This window comes from Papio anubis, chromosome 5, assembly GCF_008728515.1.
Source record: "Papio anubis isolate 15944 chromosome 5, Panubis1.0, whole genome shotgun sequence".
Lineage (NCBI taxonomy): Eukaryota > Metazoa > Chordata > Mammalia > Primates > Cercopithecidae > Papio > Papio anubis.
Genome location: NC_044980.1, coordinates 102,699,982 through 102,712,182, shown reverse-complemented (window position 1 = coordinate 102,712,182; position 12,201 = coordinate 102,699,982). Strand labels below are relative to the sequence as shown.

At 36.7% G+C, this 12,201-nt stretch overlaps 1 protein-coding gene and 1 pseudogene across 2 annotated transcripts in view; one reads left to right on the top strand and one right to left on the bottom strand.

The window, feature by feature from the left end:
- MAN2A1 (mannosidase alpha class 2A member 1) overlaps positions 1-12,201 on the bottom strand; it is a 183,980-nt gene that overhangs the window by 27,877 nt on the left and 143,902 nt on the right. For both annotated transcript variants that reach the window (XM_003899978.5, XM_021939583.2), the window contains one exon: positions 564-697. In XM_003899978.5, the coding sequence (XP_003900027.1) occupies positions 564-697 (134 nt within the window). The remainder of the gene's footprint in view (positions 1-563; positions 698-12,201) is intronic.
- On the top strand, positions 2,309-2,888 carry LOC103885308 (annotated as a pseudogene).

Genomic DNA, 12,201 nt, shown 5'->3' with positions numbered 1-12,201 from the left:
TGGTGAAACCCTGTCTCTACTAAAAATACAAAAATTAGCTGGGTCTAGTGGTGTGTGCCTGTAGTGCCAGCTACTTGGGAGGCTAAGGCAGGAGAGTCACTTGAACTTGGGAGTCAGAGGCTACAGTGAGCCGAGATCATGCCACTAAACTCCAGCCTGGGCAACAGAGTGAGACTCTGTCTCCAAAAAAAAAAAAAAAAAAGTAAAAAAAAATCCCAAAAAGTATAATAATCCATCAATCCCTAATTATGTTTCCTTTCTGGTAAACAGATTCATATATATATTTTTTAGCATCAAGATATTTAACATTCATAGTGGTCACCAAATCTACCCTTTGAACAAATAAATCCTTACAAAAAGATGTTCTTAAAAAAATGGTCTCCCAAATATTTGTTCTAATTGTAGAACCCGCAATTATCTATCAAAATTCAGTTTTATTTTAGAAATAATTTGCAACTTTAGGTATTACTTTGTCAAAGGATCCAAAATTAACTGGGGCATTATTATATATAAGAATCATACACCAATACAACCATCACTTAAACATTTTAAAGGAAAATTACCTGGTATCCATTTAGGTCAGTATAAAATCTATTTTGGCTTTTTATATCAGAAGAAATTTTCATTGCAATCTCACGGTTATATACTTTTCGGATGTCCACAATATTGGAAACTTCCACAGACTGTCCTTCTATTCCTAAAAAATATATATATATAGATAGATAGATAGATATAGATATAGAACTCCTTCCAAAGTTACATACATTTTCTTGTTTTCTACTTCCTATCTTAACATCTCTCATATAATAAATGCTATCACAATTTAACTTTTCTTTTTAAAAACTATCAGAAGGTAGATAACATTTATTCAGGGGTGCATATTATTCAACTAAAGAATGAAGCAGCTGGGATGAGAAAAATGTAGATGATGTATAACATGTAAATGACTCTCTGAGTTCGAAACAGGACATGAAATGAAAAAAGGGCTGCTCAGCTACAGGCCAGTCCACTTCTCACCTGCACCACCATTCTCCGAAAGAGCCATTCTAGCCTACTTTTTCACCATTTTCTCCTTACAGACCAGATATTATGAGCCAGTAAAGTTTACATTCTGCTGGTTCAAGTGACAGTGTATTATTGCTAGGAAAAGAGACAGGAGATCCAAGGAGATGGTTTATGGCCGAAAGTGATATTAAAATATTAGTATTTGTGGACTATAATCTGGAAAGCTCTCCAGAAGTTAAATCAATTTTAGTTGAGTTTAGTATCTCTTACGACTCCTTGTTATGAAATGATCCATTTTGTCCTTTGTTATATAAAGCAGAGGACAGCTTTAAAAAGTCCCTAACATATGAAACATTCGTTTGGACAAGCCTGAAGTGTTTACTAGTCTCTGTCATTCTACTTTAATTGTATCTTCAGGTCCTCAGTGAGGCCTTGGGTCAATTTCATAGATGGAGAGAGAAGTTAAGAGGAAATCCAACACACTTAATACAGATGAAGGGTGTATGAGATAAAAAGGAATGAATTAATGGCATTTGCAGTGACCTGGATGAGACTGGAGACTACTATTCTAAGTGAAGTAACTCAGGAATGGAAAACCAAACACTGTATGTTCTCAATGATATGTGGGAGCTAAGCTATGAGGATGCAAAGGCATAAGAATGATACAAAGGACTCTGGGGACTTGGGAGGAAGGGTTGGAGGGGAGCAAGGGATAAAAGACTACAAACAGAGTGCAGTGTATACTGCTTGGGTGATGGGTGCACCAAAATCTCAAAAATCACCACTAAAGAACTTACTAATGTAACCAAATACCACCTGTACCCCAATAACCTATGGAAAATTTTTTTTAAAAGGGTGTGTGAGAGATATTACAGGACCTTCTAAAGACAGCAATGAGGAAAGTGGTCATAAGAAAGAGTGACGTTATTCTATTTAATAAAGCTGAAGCCTTCTGAGGTTCAGAAAGGAAAAAAGGGAAAATGCGGAAGGGAGGAAAGGAGTAAGGAAGACTTTTTCCTAGGAGCCAAGAAGAATTCCCAGAGTTTAACAGAAGGAGACAGCAAAGAGTTAAAGAAAGGAAGTTTAACTTTGTGAGGTTTGTGGGAAAGAATGTAAATGCAGGCTCCACGGTTCTCGGGGCTGGTACCCGTGGTCCTACTGAACACAAGGCTTCTCCTCGGGACTCTGGCACACCACACAGGTTCCCAGTGTTCCCAGTGTTTGGCTGGGGCAGGGCACGCCATGGCAGGCAGTTTCCCTTCCATTCCCCTTGGGCTATACTGGATCGGTCCTTCTGGAAACAATGACTGATAAAGCAGAGAAGGTTGCTGTAGAACCTGAAAACGTGTTTAAATGTCATAGGGAATCGAGAGTCCTTCATCTCAGAAAAGGAAACAAAGAGCAGGAGACAGCCTTATTCTACCATGTCCAAGGAAAAGAAGCTTATGGCAGGAGATGGTATTCCACCAAGCCAATTGGATTCTTGGTTTGATGATTTCAGTGGTTTCAGCAAAGATGGGCTGATGCAGAAACCTGGTAGAAATGCACCTGTAGGAGGAATCATTACCAGGAATTTCTCTGGAGATGACCTAAAAGTCACAGAAATACTCCCTTTTCCAAAAAGCCAAGAAGAAATTAATGTTGATATAAAATGTCAATTAGTGAAGGAAATTCGACACTTTGGACGAAAATATGAAAAACTCTTCAAATTGCTTGAAGGACTGCAAGGACCTATGGAAGTCAAGAAATGATTTTCTGAATCCATCATCAAGGAAGCCACAAGATTTACAAGGCGAGACTTAATTCAGCACCTTGAGAAGAAACTGGAACAAATGATTTCTGGCTACTTGTTCAAGAAGGATCATCTCACCCCAAATGCATAATCTTGCTAATGACTGAGGAGAAAAAAAGGATCAGATTGCTGTTTTCTAGAATGGAGCAGGATATTGCTGAAGCCTTTTAACATGTGTTAGTGAATAAAATGGACTTCCAGAAGCTAAGACATTTCTGTTAAAAAAAAAAAAAAAAAAAAAACAAAGAATGTAGATGTAGTGTAAACACCATAGATTTATCTGAAAAGTACAATGGAAATTCTAAAATATAAATAACAATCTAGTGATAAATAACACTTAAATGGGCTGAAGCCTCTAGGAACAGAATTTTCAGAATGCTCACTGAACTTCTTTCTGGTATATACTGCTCTTCCAACTCAAATGGAGCTAACTTCAGTTTCTTACTACATTCATAAAACTATTATGAGTACCATCTCCATGGGTGAGGAAATGTGGAATGTCCTTTATTTAAAAAAAAAAAAAAAAAGAGAGAGAGAGAGACAGGGCCTCACTATGTTGCTCAGGCTGGCCTCCAACTCCTGGGCTCAAGCAATCTTCCCACCTCAGCCTCCTGAGTAACTGGGACTACAGGCATGTGCCACTGCACCCAGTTGATGCCTTTTCTTTTTTTAAATGGCCACAGTCTGAACCACTAACCTCTGCCAGTTACCTACACATGTACATTTCCTGATGACAGTTATTACAAGGACCTGCAAAGACAGATGACCCAAATATCTCCATCACTACTGAGAAGTTGAAAAACAAATCACATATATAACTGATGATAAATAACAGTATCTTCTATGACCTAGGAAATGCATTACTCTAAACGCAAACCCTCTTTTCAGTATGCTTACATTAACCAAAATAGTTTTGTAAAGCCAAAATGAAATGTATATGGAATTTTAATAATAATAGATAAGCATCTACAAATGAACCAAAAACATCTAAAACACAAAATGTAGCACCAAGCATGATAGTATTCATGTAATACTAGGGAGCATGGCTGATGACAAGAAGTAAACTCTAATTTAATAAAAGCATCCATTGGGTTTTTAGTATACTGTTTTAAGCTTTCTTCGCTCTAGATTAGATATTTTCTCAAAGAGCAACAGAATACATGAAATGAAATAAAGCCTTAACAAAAGAGAACATCATTAATTTTAATTCATGTACCTCCAGAAAGCATTTATAAAAGAACATGCTTCAAGGAAAAAATAATTATTTCACATTACCTCTATCAATAATAAAGTATTTCTGTTGAGAAAATCATCTTTCTCAAGCTCAGTATTATACTTAGATCCTGTTGTGGCAACAAACACTTAAAGCTCTTTAAAAGGAACTTTATGTCCATTCACAATTCAGCAAGATACCAATTTAAAGTTTGTATCAGGACAGACTTTTAAAATAAGATTAAACATGCTTATTATGAACAAGCCAAACAAAACCTGTAATGGTCATAAAAACAAGGAGATATCCCTGAGTTCTCAATGGTAATTTATTATTTTTTTAAAGAACAGTATATGTGAAACAGTGAAAGGATTGCCAACTGTTCCTATTCTGTGTCAGTAATTCCTTAAGTTGTACCTTTCCCAAAGAGGCTTATGCGATGGAAGGGAGAACATCCCGGGAAGCAGGAATGCAAACCAGCAGTATCCAGTGGTCTGTTTTACCTGTACATCACATGGCAACAAAAATGCTTTTTTTTTTTTTTTTTTAACTAAAGTGACTCCACCTGGGCATGAATGGCCAGGGCTTTCTAAGTCCCTCTGGTTTTTCTTCAACACTTTACAAGATTAGTCACTAGGGAAAGAAAGGAGTGATGCCATTCCCAGGTTTCAACAAAGAAATATGTGCCTTCTTGCTGCTAATTCTCTCCTCCTTGGAAGAGAGAATGGAGGCTATTTATCCTTATTCACATAGGCAACGCAAGGTAGAACAGAGCCAGTTCACAGGTGAAAAGTGGTAATAAAAAGGCCAGAAAGAGTCCTTCAGAAGGTCCCACTACATCAGAGTGTTCTATAGATGGGGGTAGATCCCACCCCCAGAGCTAGGATTTTTTTTGTTTGTTTTTTATCTCCCTACAGAATGTTAGCTTCTCAAAAATACAGACTGTCTTATGCACCATCTTTGCATTACAGTTCTTAACAACATTTGGGGTACATGGTAAGTACTGAATCACTGTTAGACAGAAATAGCTAAGATATGAAAGCCTGTCCTTTATCATGCAGAAGTTAGCTGACATGGGAGGAAAGCAAACTGGGCTATGGATAAAGTTTAAGTAGCTGGAAAGATGAGAGAATAAGAACTTTCATTTTACATACATGTTACATGCATGTTAGAATGTAAGTTCCTTAAGGCTAGAGACCATGTCTTATTTATCTTCATGTTCCCAGCACGTAGACATGTATAATAAATGTATGCTGAGTGAAGGGTGGCAGCTATGTGGCAATGACAGGAGCCAAGAGTTACTGATGCTTACTATGTACCATATGTTTACTACAAGCTTTATATATAATGACTCCTTTCATCCTGACCCTAAGCAAGGAAGAAATCACTTTCCCAAGGACAAGGCTGGCAGAACCAGGACTATACCACTACATCATCATGCCTCACTGGCAGACCAACTATTGAAGAAGGCTCAAGTTACTCTGGGACCAAGGACTGGGAGAGGCCTTGTAGTGAGCAGAGAGAAGACCTCCAGATTTTGTTTTCTTTTGTTTTTAAGGGGAGAGGGCACTGAACTGAAATCTGATATCTTCCAAGAGCTATTTGAGTGAAATAAGGCACAAGAGGCTTCCAGACCCCAAAAACTCTTTGTAACAACCCAAAACTCTCTTTCAAAATGGCATGCTCACCTTAGAAGCCAAGAAAGTAATACATATTTAATATTAAAGACAGTTACTCTATCGCACAGCAGTTCCTCCCCACTGTACTTAGCTGAGATGTACAAAATGGTGAGCCCAGTAGGCATGCACCAGCATGTTCACTGCATACTGGCGCTAGGAACAATAGGGAAATGAATAAATAAAATCACATACGCCCATGTTATGGAATGCTGTGTCACAAATGAAAAGAATGAGGTAACTGTCTCTCTTGGCAGAGAAACATCAGAAGAAAAAAGATAAATGTAGCATTTGTATAGCATGATAAACTATGCTGAAAATCGACACAAACACAATACTATACTTTTCTACAGTTTTAAGACCATGTGGTGCATGTATGCTTGCACATATATCTGAATTCCTCTCCTGAGGAGGGGATGGAGACAGACACAGATGCCAGAGGAATTTTACTTTGTATCTGTAATGTGTGGAATTTGTCAGAAGAGTAGTACACATATATATTATTTATACCTGTATTTATAAAATAATATTAAGCATTTTTAGAATATTTTCTGAGACAGCAAGAAAAAATAAAACCAAGTAGATCACTGTCAGGAGGCTGGGCCATACCACAGCTTTAGGAGGACAGAACACTCAGGCTTACAGGGTTTTAGCACCAGTCTCAAAATGACGTTGCTCTTCTCAGAGCCTTCCCCCACTGGGTGGATCAGAGAGAGAGAACAGAAAACAAAAGGCATCACCCTCTTAACTGTTGCTCAGCACCAGTCTAAGGAAACCAAAGGGGGTGCTCCCTGGTGTGGGGAGAGAAAAACTGGAGGGCAAGCCTGACACATGCCATGCCTGAAATACGAGTAGAGGAAACATCCAGGAGGGTGTAAGGACTCCAAGAAATGCAAATGGAAACCCTGGAGTCATAGCTCTGAGCGACAACTAATGACAGCCTTTGGAGAATCCCAGGCTTTTACTTCCTCTGTACCACCAACTCTCTCAGTTCCTCAACAATTTATCTGGAGCCACCTAATTCAACCCTGAACTGCAGAATCTCTGAGTTAGCTCAACCCTCTCCACCTCTCCAGATCATCTTACTCTAGCTATTTTGAAATGCAAAATATACTTTCTCAAGGAATATACTCATAAATCATACACCACTCTCGCCACACTCAACCAGTTATAGGAGTGAGAGGCAACAACTCGGGAAAAAGGACAAAACAGAACCTCACTCATATCCCAGCAAAGTCCAGTATCTTATCAGTGGCACCTAATGTGATTAGGACAACTCTTTACATCAAGAGGGACAACAGCAAATGGCCCACGGTCACCTAGGAAAAAGACAAGTGATGGCAAGAATCCTAAGAGACATATTTAAGTCTGCAAATAAAAGTCTAACTGAAATTTAACATGGCTATCAAATCACATAAAATAAATCTCCAAAATACCCATCTAAGATTCAAAGAAATGTCTGAGTGTCTTAAAAATACTGACTCTCAGGCAAAGCAAATCTTGCTATCTATCTGATTGTTGTGCTCATCTCCTTTCCTCCAATCTGTGTGTGTCTGAGCAGAGAGGATGACAGAATCATCACTTTGTTGTAGAAGTAGGATAATCATAAAAAACCAGGGCTTCTGATTTTGAATATTCCCTCTTCGATTTGGGAAATATTTTGTTTTATATTTTAATCATCAAAAATATAAAACTACCTTTGCTATTATGCACGTACTTTAGGGATGTTTTTGTAAAATTTATCCAACTTAGCTTACAGCTCAAGCTCATGGTTACTAACATATACTGCTTAATGCGTAAGTATGCTTTTATGACATTCTCACAACAACGATAAACTGAGTAAGTCAACATCTAAATGTTTCTAAAAAGAAAATATTATTGTGACCACATTTTTTAAAAACTGTACTAATATCTGAAAGTATCAAAATAAAAATGGTAATAATTTCCACTATTGAATGACCATTTTTTCCATGTTGACTCACTCAATTTACCATTCATTATAAGATCTAATTTATCCTCTGAGTCACTGCTGATTTCTGGGTCTGTAAATGTTCATATTGATTATTTCTCCACAAGTGAAAATTTTAACATCTGCTTTCACGAATACAAATTTTAGTAAATTTCATTTCAAGTCGCAAATTTAAGAAAATGATGATATACTGCTTTGTGCCATTCATAAAATACTACTAGATAAACAGCTACTATTACTTATCGATCACTTATGAGTTAGGCACTAGTGTACCTATTTTATGTTTTTCATTTCAATAATTCTCACAAAAATGTCAAAAACTAAATCTGTAATAGGAAAGGTATGGCATTTTGATCATATGAATTGTAAATGCTGGGTAAAGATTATACCAATAAACTATGATATGCTTGAAGAAGACGTAATAACTGAAAAACATATAACAAAACTGAAAGGCTTTTTGTTTTTTTTTTTAAAGCATTAATGTTGTGAAACAACAGAATTTTTTGGAAGCTCTGTTTTGGAGGGATCATAACACTGACATCAGTTTTAACCTCAAAATAGATAAAATAAATAAGGTCTAACTAAAACACTCCCCTAGGAAGTGAATAAAATAGCTCACAACATTGGAGTTTTTTGGCGCCTTCCCTGTGACCCAGGCTTGGGCTGGTCTAACACAGAAGAGAGAAGCTGGCTGAACTAACAATGATACTTGATCTGCACATCTGTGGCACTGGCAGTTACTCTGAACTCACCTATTTCCTGTTTTCCCAAACATGCTCCTTTCTAAGGCATCTTTAGGCAGGAAAAGATTCCTCACAATGATCTGCCTCCATGACAGATGTTTCTTTCTTTTCCACCACTCTATTTCTTCTCCCAACTTACAATAAATAAATAAATAAATAAAACAAGCAGCAGCATCTCTCTCACCCTGTTTAGTGGGTACTGAACAAAGACAGTTCAATTTATTGGTGTCTGACTGGACTTTAATGACCAAGTAACAAATATTTCTGCAAAACACGTGGTTTCCAATTGCTTGCTTTCAACAAAATTGAAAGTGTACCTAATCAGGTTGTCAGGCAGTAGGACTTTAAAAATAATTGATTAAAATTAATGTTTGACGATAGGTCAGTCTGTGACTTTCGGCATTTAACCCAGGAGTTCAAAGTACTGAATGATATTCCTATAACAAAACTCCTTCCATTACCAGCTACTTATTTATGTTAATAACTTCCCTTTGCACTGATATTTACAAAAACAAAAATTAAAAATAAAATCATATATCGTTCTAGCAATGAGTGACATTCACCAACGGACACATTATCCATTAGGAATAAAAAAGGTACAACCCATTGAGAAAAATGTTTCCATTAAAATTTATAAAATACAATTATTAAAATAGGAACATATTTATGTTTTTTTGACCAACTGCATGCCAATAATTTTTACATCTCAATCCAGAAGAAATAAAATACTTAGAGCCTTATAACAGACTTTTAAAACTGTATATATAAATACACACACACACATGATTTTTGTTTTAGAGAAGTAATGAAAGACTGACCAATAACAAGACTCTGAACCACAAAAATACTACATTAAGATAAAATTCTGTGGAGAAATAGAATGTAATTGTAAGGAGAAAATAATGATGTGAAGTTTCTGACAGCTAAAGAAAAAGCTAGTGCAGGTTTTTAAAAAACACATGATTTAGTACCATTGCCCATCGGATATGCTTATTTTTAAAAGTTACCATGTACAATACACCAAAATAACATCCTTTAATTATTTAAATGTATAAAGAAAAACCACAAGTCAATTAAAAAATATATAAGGGACAAAGAGTTCTTTAAATCCTTATAGTAGGTTTCTAAACAACCTTATTTCACACATTGTGATATTCTTTTCCTCCTTTCTGCCTTTCATGTGACATTCTCTAAGACGTAGCCTCTCAATGACTCATTTCTTTCATTAAATCCTCCTCAATTCCCCCAATCTGTAATGACCATGCTTTGTCTGATAACACTCAACTATCTAACCATCTGGCTCACTCACTCTTATAAGTAGATACAACATTCACTATGGGTAAGGTTCCTTGTATATTCACTCAGTGAATACTCCCAACATCCTCTGAAGCTGATTTTACTACTGTCAACATTTCAGATGATAAACCAAAGCCAGATTAGCAGTAACCTGTGCAAGGTCAAACAGCTGCTAAGTGGCAGAGCTGGGATGGGCCTGGGAATAAAACACAAGAGAACTGTCTCTGGAGTCTCAACTCTGAACCATTACACATCTATGTTTCCCATCCCTGTGCCCTGAACCTGAGTTCAGTGCAACCCACCTTTGTAGGGGATGATGCTTCCTTGCTAAGGAGTTACGGCTTCAACAATCAGCTGCTCTCAAACAGCCCCAAAGATAACCTCTGAGTTCTGAATCTGTGTAACCAGAACGTGCTTACAGTCCCTTAAAATAACCTTCTCTTTCATGCCTGTAGGGAATAATCAGATTCAACACATAGCTATTTATTTCAATTTTTAAAAGTTCCAATTAACAGGGAAAAAAATCCTTAGCAGTCAATTGCATATTATGATATTCCAAAAATGTTTTAATTACCTAAGCCTGCCTAGCTATAACTTACTTAATGCTTTTTACTTTTAAATAAAACTAAATACGGAATATAGCTCTGGAAAAAAATGAGAGACTGATTGCAAACCACCTTAATGTCCTCATGAATCTTTTTATGGAAATAAAAAGAACTTCAGTGAAGTTCTGAGACCTTGTTTACAAGTGGGGCAGACACCAGGGATGGAAGCCCCAGATTCAAGTGTCCTTAGAAGACGAATTTTATCACTTCTTGGCCTTTTGGCTAAGATCAAGTGTAGAAGATGAATTTAGAAGCAGGGAGTCAGGCAAAAGAGATTTTAGGTGAAACTAAGTTGTATGAAGACTGATGGTTACACCTAATTGAACATCTACCTTTTTTTATAGATTAAGAAACTGAGTCCCCAAGAAATGAAAGGACAAACCCATACTCCTCTGGTTTGCTTAGAGGCAAAACTAAGGATTTGGGTCTCTAAATCCCAATGTGATTCCTTATAAGAGGGGTCTTCAAAAGTTTCATGGAAAATGCATATCATGAAAAAACTAAGCATGGATTTCATCAAAATAAACTCATACTTACTTGTTATAACATGTCTGAACAGGATCTAGTTTGAGGCACTAACAAGGGTGAGACTTCAGTTTGAAAAGAGCCCCTATCAGAGCAATATAAATTATGCTAAAATTTAAACAAGAACAAACATCAAATTTATGGTGAAGCTTGGGTAGAAGTATGGTGAAATCACTGATGCTTTATGAAAAGTTTATGGGGACAATGGTGCAAGAAAATCAGCAATTTACAAAATAGATAAATTGTCTTGGGAAGGGATGAGACAATGTCGAAGATGAAGACTACACCAATTTTCAAGAAAAAAATTAAGTCTGCTTTCCTGCTCTAATTGAAGAGAACTGACAATTAGCAGCTTATACAATTCTGACTGAAAAATTAAAGTTGAGGAAACTTTCCACTCAATGGGTGCCAAAACCACTGTGTCCAGATCAGCTGCAGACAAGAGCAGAGCTGTCAATGGAAATTTTACATAAGTGGGATCAAGATCCTGAAACATTTCTTTGAAAAATTATAATAGTAGATGGAATACAGCTTTACCAGTATGATTCTGAAGACAAGGCACAATCAAAACAATGGCTACCAAGAGGTAGAAATGGTCCAGTCAAAGCAAAAGAAGACTGGTCAAGAGTAAAAGTCATGGCAACAGCTTTTTGGGATGCTCAAGGCATTTGGTGTGTTGACTTTCTGGAGGCCCAAAGAACAGTAACATCTGCTCGTTACGAGAATGTTTTGAGAACATTAGGCAAAGCCTTAGCAGAAAAACACCCAGGAAAGTTTCACCAGAGTTCTTCTCCACCATAATGCTCCTGCTCATTCTTCTCATCAAACGAGGGTAATTTTGTGACAGTTTCAATGGAAAATCATTAGGCATTCACTTACAGTGCTAATTTGGCTCCTCCTGATTTCTTCTTGTTTCCTAATCTTAAAAAATATTTTATAGGCACTCATTTTACTTAAAAATACAAGTAGACTGAAATGACATGGCTAAATTCCCAGGACCCTCAGTTCCTTAGGGATGGACTAAGTAGCTGGATTCACTGCCTACAAAAGTGTCGTGAACTTGATGAAGCTTACGTTGAGAAACAGTTTATATTTTTAATTTTTATCTTTTAATTTCATTTGTCCACAAACTTTTTGAAGTCCCCTAGTATGTTTAACTAGATGAAGCTCATTTTGATTCTCTAAAAGCCAAGAGTCAGGTTATAAATCCACTTATGTTTATATATTCAAAATTGCTCAGAGAAAAACTAAGCAACTCTCTTCGATTGCTAAATATGCCCATGCAAGGAAATCAGTCATTTCAGTCAAAGGAAAGTCTTTTCTTCCATAGTTTTTGATGTCAGTTCATTATATTTTTACCTCCAGGCTACTTGTTTTCTT